The 18,708-nt window shown below is 44.0% G+C and overlaps 1 protein-coding gene across 11 annotated transcripts in view; it reads right to left on the minus strand.

Moving 5' to 3' along the window:
• LOC119649845 (fat-like cadherin-related tumor suppressor homolog) overlaps positions 1–18,708 on the minus strand; it is a 396,664-nt gene that overhangs the window by 14,596 nt on the left and 363,360 nt on the right. For 5 of the 11 annotated variants that reach the window (XM_038052197.1, XM_038052196.1, XM_038052193.1 and 2 more), the window contains 5 exons: positions 12,577–17,893; positions 12,242–12,502; positions 6,413–6,595; positions 6,304–6,330; positions 5,810–6,046 (listed from right to left, as the gene is read on the minus strand). In XM_038052197.1, the coding sequence (XP_037908125.1) occupies positions 5,810–6,046; positions 6,304–6,330; positions 6,413–6,595; positions 12,242–12,502; positions 12,577–17,893 (6,025 nt within the window). The remainder of the gene's footprint in view (positions 1–5,809; positions 6,047–6,303; positions 6,331–6,412; positions 6,596–12,241; positions 12,503–12,576; positions 17,894–18,708) is intronic. The other 6 variants (XM_038052198.1, XM_038052199.1, XM_038052194.1 and 3 more) reach the window with 3 other exon arrangements.

An 18,708-nucleotide genomic window follows, 5' to 3' on the forward strand; every position in this document is an offset into this window, starting at 1 on the left:
CCCGCGAACAATACAAAAGCCTCCATCAAGATATTTGGGGAAACAGACATAAGTGGAAAGGCGGTGTGAACTTGCGGTAATTCAACCTTACAGCAAGCAATGAAGCATCGCGAACACGATTTTGTGAGGGTTAAGGTCGATGATCTCTTCTCATATAGACTGTAGACACGGTGAGATTAATTATAATCTTACCCAGTTTCTCATGGAATATGGAAGATATCGCCAGTACCAGTACATGTTTAAACTGAATACCTCAATCGCTCGCCCAAAGGTGCAATGGAGTCCTAGAGGACCCACAACACGTATTCTTCCACTGTCCATGTTGGTGGAAGAAAGGAGGACCCTAGAGGGGACCCTAGGAGGGGTTCTAGTACCATAAAATCTGATACGAAAAATGCAAGCAGTACTAGTGATCTCCACTCCATGATCGCATCTATCCAGAACAAACTGCGAAAATCAGAGGAGAGGAGAAAAGCGCTGTTACGTACGCCCCGTAAAGAAGAAAAATAACCAAGGTAGAGTAAGCTGACTCCGATCCGTGTTGTTATACCTTATGGGGTTCTACGGAGCAGAGAGGGGGGAGCCGGGGGTAGCTTTAGTGGATAAAATTCCCACACGCTGGGTCAGTGTCTTTTAAAGATTTGCACTTCTTCAAAAAAAAACCTACTCTAATAGAGACTCGTAGGTAGCATGATGAACCCTGGGAATTACCTCCCCAAGCATTGATCAACAACAAATTATGGTGAAATGGCCAAGAGTGGATTATCGAAGAGAGCTCCAGGTGACCTACGACAAATCCGACGGCTCTCAATGCTAAGAATTTGATACAAATTTGCTAAATGCAATAAAATTGCAATGTTGTTCGACCACCCATCCAGCGGAATATAGCTCCCTGAGGCCAAACTATCTCTCTCTGAGTGTGAACTGTCTCTCCTCTAGGGTGATGTGTGGCTTTCCAGGGGCTTTGCCTTGTCTGCCAAGAGCGTTAGGGAGTGGTGATAGCCACACTCTGTACGAGGTGACCCTACTATTAACAAAGCGCTACGGATCTTGACTAGGGAGTCGAAAAATACGTCCCACAATGGAGAGTGTCATGTGAACCGTGGCCATTGGATAGTTTCCAGTGGGAGGTAACTGACTGTATCTAAACGAGTCTCACTAATATCTGGTCGCCTCAGTAAGTTTAACCTTACCTTATTACGTAGAGGGCGGAGTACTATCACCGCTTATGTAGAGTATGATAGTAGACGAACTCCGGAACGTGCTAATTATTTTAATATGTAGGCGCAAATATGAAGAAACCCTTTATGATAGAATATAAACTGGATTGAAGGTTACTAGTCCCTGGTGCAGGAAGGTGGGACTGTGTATCAATCCAACCAAAACCACTATAGTACGATCCACTAGGAAATGTAAGCTTGATCACCTGAGAACGATAAGGTTACTTGACATGGAGGTAAAACGAGAAACAGAAGTCAAATATTTGGGAATTACGTTAGACCAAAAATTACTCTGGAAGACGCATATCGGAAACACTTGTCGGAGTGCTACAAGGGCTCCAGGGTACCAGGAAAAAATCGGGTTGCAGCCCAAAGATACTACTTTGGATATACACTGCAAAAGTAAGGTCCATGATTACTTATGGAGCGGTAATCCAAACTCCCAAGACTGACTTGCGTGTGTATCTGTGGGGCAATGAGCCCAACGGCATCCCTCGAGGTCCTTCTGGGATTAACCTCTCTCCATCTGCACATACATATGTAGGCAAGGAGGGCAATATTCAGGATGGTCGGGAGTATTAGTGCCAAAATCGAAGGCAGATTGATATTCTCTCTAGGCGATACCCCGAATTATTGATGTGAAGGGATAACATAACAACGAGGTTTCACTTCGATAAGAAGTTTAAAACACGTTGGGCTAACAAGGCAAACTGGGGAGCGTGGTTGTGACATACGGTTTAAACTAGAAACCGATTACTTGGCACACTGACGGATCCCTCACAGCAGAGGGAGCGAGTGCCGGGGTCACTGAGAGACTGAATACGCTCGGCTCGTTAATACTCTGGGTTCCAGGCCATATTGGGTTGGAAGACAATGAGGCAGCGGGCGAATCATCCAAGAAGGGAGCAGGGACGCCTTTACACGGGGCAGAACCTTTCTGTGGAATCGGAAATGGGTTCATGACTATGTTATTAAAAAATGAAGAGGAACAATGGAGCAGTCCGGGGTGCTTATTGGGAGATACGAACCCACGCGTACAAAGGATTGTTTATATCTCACCAAGAAGAACCTCCGAATCATAGTGGGGATTCTCACTGGTCACTGCCGGCTGAACTATCACCTAGGGAAGTTAGGAACATCTACAAACCCTGCCTGCAGGTTCTGTGTGGAGTGTGATCAAACCGCTATATACGTTCTGGGACAGTGTCAGGCATTTGTGCAAAGTAAGGCGAGCCATCTGGGAGAACACTTAATACCAGATCAAAGTTGAAAGCTTGGAAGAAAGGAATATACTACAATTCCTAACGGTTATAGGTTTGCTTGAAATAATATAATTAATAAGTATATCATAACCATTAAAAGGGGCACAATAGTTCTTTAAGGATGCGGTGCGACTCTCCTTAACAAAATAATAATCTAAGCACTTGGATACATTCGCTAGGCACTTATGCCTATTTGATCGTTCGTACAGGACCAAAGGTTACTATTGGCAACGAAGGGATTTAAAATTGGCTTGCCAATAATTTATCTCCACAATGGTGAGAGCAGAAGCAGGTTTTCGGCAATGTGACGCTTGGTACCAAGGCTGTTTCGAAGTTCCAAATCAAAAGGTTTTACACACTTTGAGGCTCTGCAAACGGGAAAAAATCTGTAGGAAGAAATAATTTCCTCTGTAACGCTTTAATTTCGGAGTTGCCTCCGAACCTTTCGAAGGCTTTGTCCCCATTTCTATTGTCTAGGTGTTCGCTTGATAAAGCAATAATCTTATCCTATGCTTAAAACTACTTAAAAAAGAGAAGTTAAAAGGACTAAGCTGTTGTGCTTATAACTGCGGCAAAGCATAGGAATTGGGGAATGGAAGTAGACTTCGAGCTCTGTGAAGGGCAGGATGAAAATGTCCGTATTACGTGTGTTATAAGACGCTGGACGGCAGGTGATGTCGTTAACGGGGAGCAGTCCATTAGACCCGAGGAAAGTTTAAAAAATGACCATAAATCCAGATACGTTGTTGTAGGAAGGGAAGATTCAGAAAGCGGAGGTGGAAGAAGTAGCCCACACGAGGGAAAATCTTTCTTAAAGAAGAGGAAACGGGTGAATTTATGTTGCACATTTTCAAGGGCAAGACAGTCACAGTTACGGAAAGGGCACCAGGTCACGAAGCAGTACTCAAGCGTATTCCTCACGAGGGAATTGAAGAGAGCTAAGGAGGGCTGGATGGAGTGAAAATCAGAGGAGAAGCGAAGTATAAAGCCTGACAATTTTGCTGCTCGATTGGTGACGGAACTTATAGTCGAAAGTGACTCGATGGTCTTGGGTGCAATCTAGGTATGGTAAAGAATGTCAGTTAAGAGATTAGGAGAAAGAAGTGGATGAGGGTTTAAGCGAGTAGCACATAGAGTGATACTTCCTGGCGTTTAGCGCTAAACTATTAGCAGAGTATCAACAAAACAGTGTGTCTAGGTTAGATTGAAGGGAAACACAGTCTATAGACGACGATATAACGGAAAACAGCTTAAGGTCGTCGGCATAGAGCAAACAGGAACAAGTAAAAAGGGGGGTGGACCGTTGATAAAAAATAAAAATAATAAAGGACCCAGAACAGATCTCTGCGGGATGCCAAAAGAAGGGAAAAGGAGCGGGATGTGCAGCCAGGCTTCAAAAGAGACGCGGCAGGATCAGAAAGGTAACCATAAAAGAAGTGGTATGGGATCGCTTAGAGACGGGACTTTGGATAGAATTAGCTTGTGATTTACATTGTCGAAGGGACTATTTTTGAATGGGCGTCTGAAAATTGTACTGTTGCTTCGTCCGTCCGTCCTATGTGCCTCTCGTCTCTATTGTTATCCCTTAGGTGTGTTGGTGTTTCGTAAATGAAATTCAATGCAATGGCACCTAGTTTTGGACGCTTTGAGTGCTGTAAGTGGCAATTTTACACATGATTGTATCCTTAGTAAGCGCCAAACATATCATATTGTTAGCTTAGTCAGCGAGTCTGGGAAAAGTGTTAGATGTTCAAAGAACAAGTTAAATTAGATATCTCGTCTGTGCTGGGGGACACAGTTCGTCTGGACCTCAACGTGTAAAACCACCCCAGAGAAAACCACAGTGTTGGAAACGGCTTTCTATAGTCAATGGTCAATGTGAGGACGAAGGAGCCCCTGCATTTTATATACGACGGTCTTGTCGGATTCTTCCGGCTAGGGACGAAAAAATTCACGAGAAGGTTCTCTTCAAGGAAAAATCTGCATGTTCTCTACCTTTCAGAGACGTCCTTACTGTTGTAAGGCTTTGCAAACGATGACGATCTGGGAGAATATAAGTTTGCTTTCCCTCCATAACCTTGTGTGACTATCATCGGTTAACTAGGGGGGGTAGCCAAGTGAGATTTTTCATTCCTTGCTGATGAGACTATATTTCAGTTCACTTAACTTTGAAACGGATATCGCACTCTTAAATTTTTATTCAAAGCACAAGACAATCATTACGAAAGATGCGGTTTTTTAACCACCATATATAAGGCAGACAAAAAATACATACACGTGTCCTGGTAGCTGAAAATTGCATACGTGTCGCATATGGAGCATTAAATTTATATAGGTAATATCCACACTCCTTCAGCAACAGCTCCGCAGTGACAGTGGTTCTACGAAATTGTATTTCCTTTAAAACGAGCGAGCATGAGTATGAATTTCTGCGCTCGCAACCCCGATAAGTACGAACATGAGCATGAAATTTATCCCATTCCTCATGGCTACGACATTTTTCTCGGTCATATCCGAGGTTGAATCAGATACAAAGAAAAGCAGAGAAAACTCACGTTCGGGGACTCGTTTTCTTTATGAGACCTTGCGCTCCTTTTTCTTCCTTCAACATATTAAAAATATAAAATTTTACTATTTCGCAATGCATGTGTACAGGGGGTTGGGATGTGTGAGCGAGGACGAGGGAAGTGAAGATGAAATTTACTAATAATTCCTGAAATTCCTTTTTATGATAGAAGAATCTTTTGCAAGATGGTTGATTCTGTCGTTGAGGTTATTTGGAGATGATAGCCTCCAGAGGGGACTGGCGATATGACGGCACGGAATCTTCGGGACACATATTGTGGGGTGGAAAGAAAAAGTTATAATAAAGGTATGAAATGAATGGGTTGAACATTTTAAAGTAAACTAGGTCAACCGTGGTAGGAAACTGTATTTAGGTAAAGATACATGATCACCTCTCGTCCTGGACTAAGTAGATATGAAGCGCGGTGTGTAACCCAACGTTAGTTTGTGGAATTTTTTAACTGTGCTCATCATCCCTCGGTCTTAAAGTTTGCAACAGAGAAGAGATTTAAAATGGGGTTGTGCAAACGTTTAAATGCGGTACGAAAGATAAAACCTGTATCATTCTATCTAAAGATACGAGTTTCAATTGGCACGTTAACAGGTTTGATTCAAAGAACATGCAATTAGGATAACGATTTTCCTCGAAGAGCTAATTGAAAGACGATCACGATACTCCTTATCCCCGATGGAACCCAACAATTTTCCACTTTACACGTTCTCAATCATTAATTATCGATAATGATTTTGCAACGCACTTACCTCCACTCCTCACTAACTTGTCGATATCCGTCTGCCCGCGACGATTACGCCGCTTCGGGAATCCATAGGGTTGATTATCATCATCGTCGTCGTCATCGTCATCACTTGTTTCATGTCGTCGGTCTAGACTGTTCAGCAATTTCCCGTCGCTCCCAGTTAAGGGTGCAGCTTCCCCATCCGTTTCACTCTGACTATATCGTGGCAAATAACTGTTTGGATGTCGTACATAACTATCTGCTGTGGAAAACAGGAAGACAGGAAGGGAAATTGTTGGTTTAACAAGAAAGTTTAAAAGTTTTCAACTTTTCCAAATGCAGAATTAACTCAAACGAAAAGGAGGGAAATATTTACAAAAAAAACCTGAACGGAAAACATCCTTGAGTTGAAAAGCTCAACTTATTTCTACGAAAATTCGGAGCAAGTTATTATTTTAATAGAAACCAGAAACGAATGGCAAACGAAGCAATTTGCGAGTTTCTCGGGAGTTTACTTACTTGTATTATTATTTATTACTAAAGGCACTATTGGGTAGCATGGAGAAAATACGAGGAATCAATGGTAAAATGTACTCAGCGCTTGGTAAAGGATAAGGAGGTGGCTTACCTGTACTAAATCTGTATTCCTCACTCCCGCTGTCCAAGCGATTCAATCCAGGCACCGACGACAGCGGGTCGAATGATGTTGATAGAGGCTTCTCACTCCCTTCGAACTCCGATTCGAGGAACTCCGATTCAACCTCTTCATTGAGCGGTTCTATCCCACGTACTTGATCTATTGATCCTAAATCTGTAAGGATGCGAAATTTATTAATTTCAGGAGAATAATTTGTGTTTTAGGCCTTGACAGCAAACTAAGTATTTTGTGTTTCCTCCAGGGGTTGTTATTAGAAGAAGTGATTTAAACTGCATGCAAGCTCCACCAGAGATGTTATCAATCAAATTGAAAAAGGAATGGTTGCAAATTTGAAGGAGCAGAGAGAGCTGAAACCCTACCTCAATTTAGGTAGCTTATATCGATTAACGCGCTAAGCAACGATTCCCGATCAACCATGATTAAGACTTCCCACCTTATTCCCCAAATAGTCGGGAAGGATCTCCAAAAACAAGAGGGTTGACAGACATCGGCTGTCAAATTTCAAATTCAAATCAAAGAATCCATCAGCAGAGAAAGAACCGGATTTTATTTTATGACGTTATGCTATTGATAAGGCTCAAGGCTCGTTCGGCTCTGTCAACTTCCCGTCGAATTTTAAGATTACCATTTCATCCTTACAAGATGATGTTTTTTTGCAATCATACAGTGTAAGATGTTTTACGAGAAAATGAACCCTATGTAGCACCCTACATCACATTACATACTGCTGCCAACGAGCTTTGCAGCCTCCATACGCCTCCAGGAACGTCCGGTTCAGAGTTGCTGAAGCACCGTGACCATCTTATGATGGGCAAGATATTCTACTACGCGGATTGCTGTGTGACTCCGGAGCTGGACTAAGCGGATACAAACGGTGTGTTTTCGTAGTGTTGTGAGGACTTTGATGTAAATACTACATTAACTGTTTGTCAGGGTGGTATGACCTGTTTGTGAATGACTCCATGTCGATCAAAAAAGCAAATGAGTATGGACTTTTGCGGGAAAAAGGTGTATACCATTCTGAGCTCTGTCGCTTATTGTCCGGGTCGTATTCAAACACCCAAGTGCCGTCTCCAGTCACTACATTGTTCAAAAAGTCGGCGCCCTCACTCACATGATGAAGAAGATCCTGACAGATGGCTTTTCGGTGGGCTTTTTGCTCCTCAGACAGTACTGGCGGGATTAGCTTCGCGCACACTTTCCTCATGTCTAAGCTTTCTATCACGATCTCAAAAAGTTCGGTTTGAGGAATGCGCAAGTCATCCGACATCATTATGATCCTCATGCTATGATCACTGTTCAGCAAATTTTTACTCGCGACGCATTTTCATCAGTTTTGCTGGCTGAAGGGCGTTCAGACCAGTCGTCGTGCTCCCCTGTTCTTCTACCCTTTCGAAACAGATTGTGAGGCTCGATCTACCCAAGGTAGCATGATTGTAATCCTCCCTAATCATGCTATGCCCCTTTCTGTATATTTTACCAAGTTTTACACAAAATTCGATCGCGTATCGCTGCTCCAGTAATAGTCATATTAATAAGCTCCGCCGTAGCCGGTCCCAAACCCGATTGCGAAAGGAGGAGGGATGGATAGCTTCAGTCGCAGAAAAGTGCACGAGCTTTGAAGTTTTACAGATTACCGCCCCTTGTTGCACCACACATTCGTCGAGGGTTTCCCGCAATTCGCGCACGTGACTATCCAGCGGGGGGAATTCTATCTGAAATCAATGATGAGACATCATCTGGACTGTGTGTTATATGTCGCTGCTGCACTACAATCACTTGTATATTGTGGTGAAGTTGCGGCTGTCAGATTGCACTGTCAGAATATTCGCTTTCGCTACCGTGGAAATTCGTCTGGAACGTCGGTGGGGCTCACTAAGACTGATTCAGATCAGCACTGGCAATGGCAGCAGACACATAAAGTGCAGAGGACTTACAGAAACTATGCCATCCTCAGTGAGACACCCGTATTTGAAATTCTGGAAGCACAAAGGCAGAAACTTTCTGTCGTATACAATCGGGTACGACGGTATGGTGAAAGTCACTTCAGACGTGTCCAGAATGCAGCATATGCGAGGAACCAGCGGAGCTTTTTCAGACTCTCAACAAATCTCAACAGAGCAACCAGACAGCACAGTTTTGGATAACGAAAGCGGAAGAATACTGGGGTGGACTTTGGTGGTTACTCGCCCAGCATGTTGAGCATGCTGAGTGGATCACCGCCGAAGGCACTCGCCATGCCAATACGGCATGAATTTTGCGCATGTTACCGAAGAATTGGAGGGGCCCAGGACTGGATCGGGTGCAGAACTTCTGGTCCAAAAAGTTCGCCAGTATACATGATCGTTTGACATACAGCATAAATCAGGTCATTAGTCGACCAGAGGAATTTCCATCCCTCCTCACTGCGGTAATTACCTACATTATCCCTAAAAAGGACAGGGTGCAGGACCCCGCAGACACAAGACCGATAACTTGCTTACTAACTCTCTACAAATTCATAACTTCCATTATTAGTGGAAGGGTCAATGCGCACCTCGAGACCTACAACATTCTGCCCGAGGTGCAGAAGGGCTGCCAAGTTGGTTCAAGGCGTTGCAAAGAGCAACTCATTATCGACTCGGTAGTTAAAGGACAAGCAACTAGAGGCCAAAGAAACCTTTTTAATTGCTATATCGATTATATAATGGTGTCATTGATCCGAAACTAATAGTTTTCTGCGACAGTCATGGAAGGGTGGCATACCACTTTATCAGTGCGTATATCTGAGGGTGCTAATACCTCAGAGCCCATCCATATACCCAGGGGCATCTTCCAAGGGAATTCGTTGAGTCTCCTTTGGTTTTGCATGGGACTGAGCCTCCTTTCATTGCTACTGAATGATGCTAGAGGGCATGGTTTTGCAATAAAGTACGGCCTACGTGCTAAGGGCGAACTGACCCACTTGACGTACTTAGCTGACAAGACCACCTTAAAAGTCTGTTGCGAATAGTAGACATGTTCAGCCGTGATATTCGGATAGAATTTGGATGAGACAAGTATCGAATCCATCCGTAAACGTCGTCAGGAACCGCATGCCGAACATAGCATTGATGACTCCACAGCCAAGCTATGACCGAGACAGACTTCTACAAATACCTAGGAATTCTGTAAGAACCTCATGCTCGAGTTGGTGATCTGAACGATGCTCTGTTGTCCAAATTCCTGCGACGTGTAAAGCTGGTACTGAAATCGCATCTATCGGGGAATGAATTCGCTATCCCTTCACTGGCTTATGAATTTTGAATATTGCCGTGGACGAAGACCGACCTGGAAAACGTCCAGCGAGGATATGGACAACTATGTCCAAACTCGGAATACATCATCCAAACTCTGCCGTGGAGAGGATGAACCTACCTCGTGACATCGGAGGTAGGGGCGTGGTTGACGTGGGAGCACAACATCATCGCCAAGTCGACGATATAGCAGAATCACTGTGGAGATATTTCACCATCAATAACGGTCTTGAATTCGGGGATGCCCTCCTATCGCCTTAAAAAAGTGATTTGCGACGAAGAAGTAAGTGTTAGAGGCACTATTCTTCCTATCCTTCGAGTCTACTCAACTCCTGTCCTCCTATTGAAATGTCTCACTATAGGGTCAAACTGCTACTGTACAAGACAATGACCTTGTGAGTCCTTATGTATTTCGCCTCCGATTTAGGTCCTTAGCAAGTAAAATTACAATCCCTTAGCTAGACTTGAGAGGATGGCCGATTTCGTAGTGTACAAAATGAAGAAATCTTTGAACGATATCGGGACCGTTTAATTGTGGATAAGATCCGGTTCGATTGACTGCGGTGCCCGGCCATCCAGCTCGAAAGATTTGTAGGGCCAATGTCTATGGTAGAAAAAGAGGAGTTAGCAAGCCGGTAATAGCGTAGACCAGGGATATTGGTAACTTAGCGCAAAACTTAGAAACTTGGGGTAGTTTATAAAGTAGACCTAGACCGGACGCAGGTTGTTACACTGCTGATAATGACGATGACGAACAGACGATAATGAAGTCCCCAAAAGACTTCATTTGAAGAGATTACCTTGACATTGGTAAAGAGGTGCCACAATTTTTACTTGGTCTAATCTTAACCAGTACTTTTCATTACAGTATTAAAGAATGTACCCGGCGACACACATTAATGAGTTCGCCATATCACCAGGAAGAGCTGCTAGAAATATGCCGAAAATTCGATGACTAGCGTTAGGTTTTGACGGCATTCCCAACCAATCTTTCAACCTCGTAGAGAAGAATATGATGTGCCTATTCACCAATACCTAATACCATAATACCTTCTTTTTTACTTTGAATTGTGTGGTGGCACCGGAAAACGCTGTATTTACATTGACTTGCTGGTGACGATGCGTTAGGCGAATGCTGCAAGGCTTTGGGTGATCAGAACCATGTCTGCACGGGGACTCGTCTGAAGTGGCTCAGCCCACGAAGTCTCACCAGATGTTATCTGGTATCATTGGGACAGAAATAACCTTCCGAATTCAATTCCTGGGGGATGTGTTCTCGACCCGGTTATTTTCGATTGGTCCCGTTGTAGGAATTTCATGAAGGTTTGCCCACACCGTGGGCAGAACCCCTTGTGGATTCAAAAATGGTGTTGTGCTGTACAACTCGGGTGAGATCACGGTTTCTGGTATCGCGGATGACTCATTGCCAACACTGGGCTTCAGAGAGTATGTGATCCAGCGCACTGTCAAAAATGAAAGTCAATCAATATAAAGTCATTTCCTGCCCGTCTATCTCATATCTATGAGTAATCTGATAAGCGCTGGATTGAGCCTCAAACGCATTGGAAATATGCATGTCAAAAAGCGTTACTACTATGACACTGGTACTCTGAGGTGGTGACGAGGAACACGGAGCAGCATGTGGCTAAGGAGAGCCACCGAATGGTGGCATCGGGAAACGCTGCAAGCACTATGATTTTCTGGTCAGGATGCTGTAGGCGAATGCCTCAACGCTTATATAAGCAATCAGACCCGAGCTTGCACGGAGACTCAACTGATCTGACTTCGATTGCGAATCTTCGCCAGGGGTATACTGGTACCATGGGAACCGGGAAAGACACTCTGAATTTATATGTCTCAGGCGAATTCCTGTTTCATATACTTTCAGCTCGGTTGTAGCAGTTGGCCCCCTAGTGGGGGGTTTTATGGAGATTACGGTTACGTCCAAGCGGACAAAATACCTTCGGGCCCAAAAGTGGTGTTGAGTTTCAACACGGGTGCGTTACTCCAAAGTTCGGTAGAGATTTAGATAGGCCTTGCATCTGCCAGTATGAATGCTGAGCCATGCACTCAATATCGACTAGTACCTGTCGTGTAAGCATAGACCCACGGTCCTACTTGGACACGGATTAATTTAGAGACCACAGTCAAAGCCTCAAGTGGATTAACGACATATTCAGTGAAAATTCCCCAAAAGATAATTTTAGGGACTTCCTCTTCAGCTTTCGTTGGGCAGCCCTGATGGGAGTGAAGGGATTTCCCTCGGGTCCAAGTTTTCTCGGAGGAGCGGATTAGAAATATCAACGAAAAAACGGAATAGTATTGGGGCCCGCAAAATTTTCACCTCAGACTCGTATAATTTCCACCGTGAACTCATTTTTTCGCATAACTTTCACCCCGGGCCCAGATTTCCCCTCCATCGGGCTGGTTTTTAAGGGAACACTCCCAAAATTCAGAATATACAATAAATACGTTCCTGTCAAGGCACATTTGAAAAATAATTTATAAATCCAAAATTACTTACTTGATTGTAAATGAAGGCTTTTCGGGTGCGACTCATTGCTCTCGTTGCTATGAAAGCTCGACGAGTCAGGTACTTCGCTGCCAGGAATTTCCGTAATGCCGGGCAAGGCGTTCGCAACCCAGTCGGAGCAGTCCCAGTGATATTGACCGTTCATATTCAATGATTCGTCATAAGGGTATGATGGGACCGCCACGTTCAGCAGTCGTCCTGGCATTGTTCCTGATGACTTAACGGTTGCCAGTCGATCTGAGCGCTTCATATCTGCGAAATTTGAAGAAGCTTTTCCAGGTTATAATATCACAACATATATGTATTTAAGAGAAGTAAGAACTCACCATTATTGATCTTTTGATCTGTTATCGTCTTCATTTGATCTGACCAAGTCTGCTTGTGCAGCGACTCATTATCGCTCGAAGTGTTCCCATTGATATTGATATGCTGATAGGGTCGATTCAGTTTTTGGTACTCAGTTGGAACATTTTCCAATTCATCACCAGCTGATCCGTAGCTTCGCAAAGTATCTAAATTATTTACAAACACAGTATTGCACGGATATGGCGAATCATTCGAACTGGGGGTGTAACTCAATGGTCGCTGAGTTATCTCCAGATTGCTAAGTTTCGATCCTCGCTTGTACTCCTCCCTTGGTGAGACTGAATTCAGAGTTATGTCTTTATGCGGATCATTATTTATGTTTGTCGAATGATGCGAGGAAGATCTCCTACCACACATTACACAACACAGAACCGAACCCACTAGAAACACTAGGATAATAATGAGAGCAATGCCTCCCACCACTATTTGATCATATGTCAGATTACGGAGTTTAGTCGTTATCGAATTCGAATAAAGCGGATCACCACAGCTTGCTCCAGTCAAATCAGGCGGACATATACAACGGAAACTTCCTGCTTCGTTTATGCATGTAGCTCCATTACCGCAAGGTTGATTGTCGCATTCGTCAACATCAATTTCGCAAGTTAAACCAGTATAACCACGACATAGGCACAGTGGACCATTGTCACCTTCCTCACATACGCCGCCATTTCGGCAAGGATTGGGCGAACAGAATCGTCCAAAATCGCACCGTTTCCCACTCATTCGCGCCGGACAATCACATGAATAGTTGCCTTGGCCCTCACTACGACACTTTCCACCAAATAGGCACGGTGACGAGGCACAAGGATCGGTATCTTCAGTGCAGAATGGGCCAGCGAATCTGGGGTGGCACATGCACTCGAAATTGCCAATACCGAGGTCCTTACAAACGCCGCCATTGTAACAAGGCTGGGTTCCACATACTCCTAGGGGTACCAAAACAGTTGCTGCATCGCAGGTGAATTCCACGTTGGCAAATCTCTTCAACACAGCGACGGTACTACTGCCAGTCATATGTAGAGGTACAGATTCCCTAGCCAAGCGGATGTCATCCATGCAACCAACGAATCCACGTTGTATATCTTCGAATCCAAGCACCGATGGATGTGGCCGAACTTCAGCTCCTAGATAGAAGTCGTTCGACTGAAGATTCAAAATTCCATTAACACCTGGGGCATTCCCTTGGGCAACGTGCTTCCCATCTACTATGAGCCTGGCGCTGTTCCTCTCTCGTTCGAGTTTAATCTCATGCCATTCTCCATCCGATACGTAGATACTAGTCACGCTGATCATTCCTTCGCCAGATCCTAGGTCGAATCGGTATTGAACAACTCCATTGGAGATTTCCAGAATGTTGTAATCGACTTTTCCTGCAGCATACATGAGATTGCCAGTTTGTTGGACCGTTCGAATCCTCAAGCTGAATTTCAGCTGATCCTCTAAAGTCTTCTTTGCTACAATTTTGTCGATCTTATACTGAGCGTAGCTCTTGCCTGTGAAAGAGACAGGGTTGATTGGTGTGTAGCAGCTTTCGTCACTGCATTTTTTAACATCTCGATCACATGTTGGACCAGCAAAACCTTCGGGACAAAGACATCGGAAACCATCCAAATAATCGTCTGGTACACAATTTTTGAACGGAGGGCACGGATTGCTTGCACATGCATTGATCACCTGCTCGCATTTCTCGCCCCCATAGCCTTGTTTGCATTCACATTCATCCACATGTCGATATTTTGGAGAGACGAAGCTGGTTACATCTGTCGCCACGGTGCGGGTTGCACTTCGATCAAGGATAATCTTATCCTTACAGACTCCATTGATGCATTGTCCCTGATTGCATTTTGTCCGAACAACTTCTTCGATAAGCAAGTTCGTAGCTTCCTCAATTTCCTCCAAGTGGTCTCGGACTGCTGCCGTGATTTCCTTTGTCGAAAAATATCCTTCAGCAGCGGGATTGACTTGTTGCTTCCTCACAGTGAAAACTACATCCAGGTCGTTCTTGATTTGCCTTTTCTGCATTGTGGAGTTGGAATAGCGCCGCATTCTTTGATGAGTGATGAGATTCACTTCGTCAGAAACTGGTTGCACTGAGATGATCACGACGTCCTTTTGTCTAGTGCGCATCGCCGATCTAATAGACCGGATAAAGCCTTTTCTATGGCTTAGGATGAAGTCTTCAGGGCTGATTTTGCTGAAACGGATGATCACAGCATTTGCAAGCATCTCTGGGGTAATCAACTCCACAGCCACCTTGACTATTGCAAACGTCGTGAATTTCCCATCACTAACCGTCACATTGATGCGATAGTCTCCGACGTCTAAGTTGGGCAGAGCATGGAGGGTACCATCTTCTTTTGAAATATTAAAAAGACTCGTCGGGGAATACAACACTCCCGAAGTGTGAGCCAGACCGAAGCTCAGTGTGTCATATTGATCCTGATCTGTTGCAAAAACTCTACCAATTTTTCCGCCAAGGAATTCGTCCTCATAAGAGTTGATTGAGATCTCTAGAGGTGTTATCACCGGTGGGTACTGGCTTTCTTCAATGATTTTCACATAGACCCAAGCATCTGAAAATAGAGGCGGCGTCCCGTTGTCGAACACCCTAATCTGCAAGGCGTACTTATTAACAACTTTGTGATTGAATCGTGTAGCAGTCCGTAGGGTGCCATCCTGCTCTAGTCGGAATGCACCCTCTTCATTACCGCTTCGAAAATCGAAAGTATACGGGGCTGTGTTTGGGTTTGTGTCAAGATCAGTCACTTCGAACTTCAGCACGGGGAATCCTAACGCCTTGTCCTCTTGAATAACCGCAGTATAGTTTGTCTTCGTAAACAAAGGTGGGTTGTCGTTAGCATCAGATATTTCGATATTTACATTCACATACGCAAACAGACTAGGTGTACCATGGTCTCCAGCCCTGACTTCCAGGACATAACTTGAAATAGATTCGCGGTCCAACGGACCAGCCACGGAAATGTAGCCGTCACTTTCATCTATCGCGAATTGGTTGAGTCTATCTCCGCGCTCGATGTTGTAGCTAACGCGCGCATTTTCATCTGAATCCATATCAATGGCTCGCACCTGTAGAATCTTATCCCCAATTTGAGCATCTTCGCGTATTCTAGCACTATAGGAATTTAAAAGGAACTGCGGACTATTGTCATTACTATCAGTTACGGATATATTGAGGGTCGCGAGATTGCTCAGAGGAGGCGTTCCTCCATCGACAGCTTGAATTGTCAGGAAGTAGTCTTTGGTCTTCTCATAATCGAGTTCCCCACTGAGTGTAACGATGCCCGTATTTCTGTCGATCGCAAACTTTTTCTGTTCGTTTCCACCAATGATCGAGAAGTAGACCTCGGCATTCACACCAGTGTCAAGCGATGTAGCAACAATTGTGATCACCTCTGTATTCAGAGGGCTCATTTCAGCAACAGTGGCAAAGTAATGCTTGGAAGTAAATTCTGGAGGGTTGTCGTTGATGTCCTGCACGTTGACAATCAGTTTAGCTGTTGATGAAAGCTTCGGCACACCTTGGTCCGTAGCCTTGACAGTCAGGTTGTAAATTGCAATAGTTTCACGATCTAGTCCTTTGGCAAGCGTTATAATTCCACTATCGGGTGAGATCCTGAAGTGATCTTTGCCAGAATCAATAAAGGAATAACGTATTTTACGGTTGATGCCAATGTCCTTATCAGTCGCATGGACCTTAGTAGCAAGTGTACCAATCTCTGCGTCTTCAGGGAGTGTGACTGTGTAGTCGCTCATCGTAAACTCAGGAGGGTTATCATTCAGGTCCGTTACAACGATCTCAATAATTGACGAACACTCCCAAGATAAATGTTCTCGATCTTGAACGTGAGCAGTCATAGTATACCTCGACAGGGTTTCGCGGTCAAGTTGTCTAGCTGTGCGTAGTACTCCAGTGTCTTTGTCTAGGGAGAAATCATCAGCACCTTCTCCAGTTAGGTAGAATCGAAGCTTTGCATTGAGATCTTCATCCGCGTCAGTTGCCAAAATTTGTACAACGAAAGTACCAGGAACAGCAGATTCGTTCAGACTGGCTCGATAGCGGTATTTGAGGCAATAGGGTGGGTTATCGTTGGCATCATTTACTTTGACCGAAATATTCGTTTGGGCTGTAAACTTTCCGTCAGTCGCTATGATTCCGAGATTGTAAAAAGCAACATTCTCTCGGTCTAATGGTTTAGAAACGTAAACTTCTCCAGTTTGGCGGACTTGAAACTGCGATCTTGGATCACCGGATATTATGTAATATTCGACTGGGTTATTGATATCTGTATCGCGATCACTAACGGAAATTTGGAGAAGTACGGTTCCAGGAAGAGCATCCTCGTTTACTGAGGCTTCATAGCTTGGTTGTTTGAATACGGGGGGACTGTCATTATAATCCTTTAGCTTGATATGTACTGTCGTCTTGCTGACATGTTTGGGTTGACCATTATCGCTGCCAATTACTTGGAAGCGATAGTCACTTCGCTTCTCTCGATCCAGTGGAACTAAAGTTGTGATCCATCCATTGTGCACGTCTATGTCGAATATGTTGACGATATCCCCAATGTCATCGGCCAGGAAATATCGAACATCGCCATTTGAACCGCTATCACTATCTCTTGCAGTAACTTTCATGATTGAAGTTCCTTTATCCACATTCTCAGCCAGGACCAGATTGTAAGGATTGCTCTCGAATATCGGAGTGTTGTCATTTTCATCCTGGACATGTAGGGTTATCTCGGATAAGGCCGTTAGGGGTGGTCTATCGCTTGTCTCTGCTAGGATACCAATATAATGCACATCCTTCTTCTCTCGGTCGAGGGTCTTAGCCAAAGTGAGTTCACCTTCTTTACTTATCGAAAACTGAGGGTCCTCCTCATTTTCCGAAATAATTCTATACTTTGCTGTTATGTTTCCGGCCAATCTCACTCTGGTTATAAGATTTCCAGGTGCAGAGGATTCACTGATGAAGAGTTTGCGTTCCTTTTTCTCGAATGTGGGTAAGATTTGATGGTCTGGGACAATGAAGATATCGATGGGCACGTCAGAATGTTGGGGGATAGCACCTCCATCTTGAGCACGAATGAAGAACTGGAACTGTTGATTGATGACCTTCTCAGCGGGTGATTTCAGGAATATTGCGCCGGTATCGATGTCAATGCCGAACAAGTTTTTCAAACCAGAATTTTGAGCATCGAATATTGAGTATTGAACGATTCCATTTTGGTTGTCGTCAGCGTCGATGGCTTTCACCTGCGGATATATTTTATTTGACATAAATTGAGGGCTGCATATAACAGAACTATGTTAGGTTAAGATGATCTGAACATACTTTCCGGATGCTCCCTTAACATACATCAATGCAAACAAAACCCATACATATTTAAAAAATTCACGTTCACTGTTGGTCATCTGTTACTTTGGGCTGATTGGAGCAGCGGAGGATTTCCAAGTTTACAGCCCCTTACTGAGAAAGTTCCTTAAAGAGTAGTCTTGTGTGTATAATTTCCACTCACTAAAAATCGCTCCAGCGTTCCCAGCTTTGGATGGACGAGACCACCACTCAAGACTCAATTCATGCGGTGAACTTACGATTAGGTCCTCATGGTTTGAACTCAGTCTTTTTTCTTCAATGACTCTCCCTGAATTTTGATAATTCCGGAGTTAATTACAAACCGCTTTTATTCTGTCTATCTTGCTTTCGTCTTTTCGGGACAAACTTCTTCAACCCCTTTTTCAGACCCTTTAGCTCTCCATCGAATCTAGGGCAACGAAACAGCATCTTTTTCTGTGCCCTTTTTTCCAACGACACTCCGAATTACTTTTTGGCATATTTTAGGTCTATCTAGGGTCAATTGGTGGTAAGTCATCAACGCCAGATTGGAGATGATGACTATGATATGTCTTCAATTTCGGTAGTTTCTTTGCCTCTTTCATTAAGGTCAAAGCCACCCTATCTAGTCAGCATTTCACATTTCTTACTGTTTTCATTACGTAAAGTTTTACATCGTCCAGGTACATTGTGGTGATAACTATGGCGAAGCCAAAAAAAGCAATATTTTGTCACA

Source organism: Hermetia illucens, chromosome 2 (genome assembly GCF_905115235.1).
Source record: "Hermetia illucens chromosome 2, iHerIll2.2.curated.20191125, whole genome shotgun sequence".
Classification (NCBI taxonomy): Eukaryota; Metazoa; Arthropoda; class Insecta; order Diptera; family Stratiomyidae; genus Hermetia; species Hermetia illucens.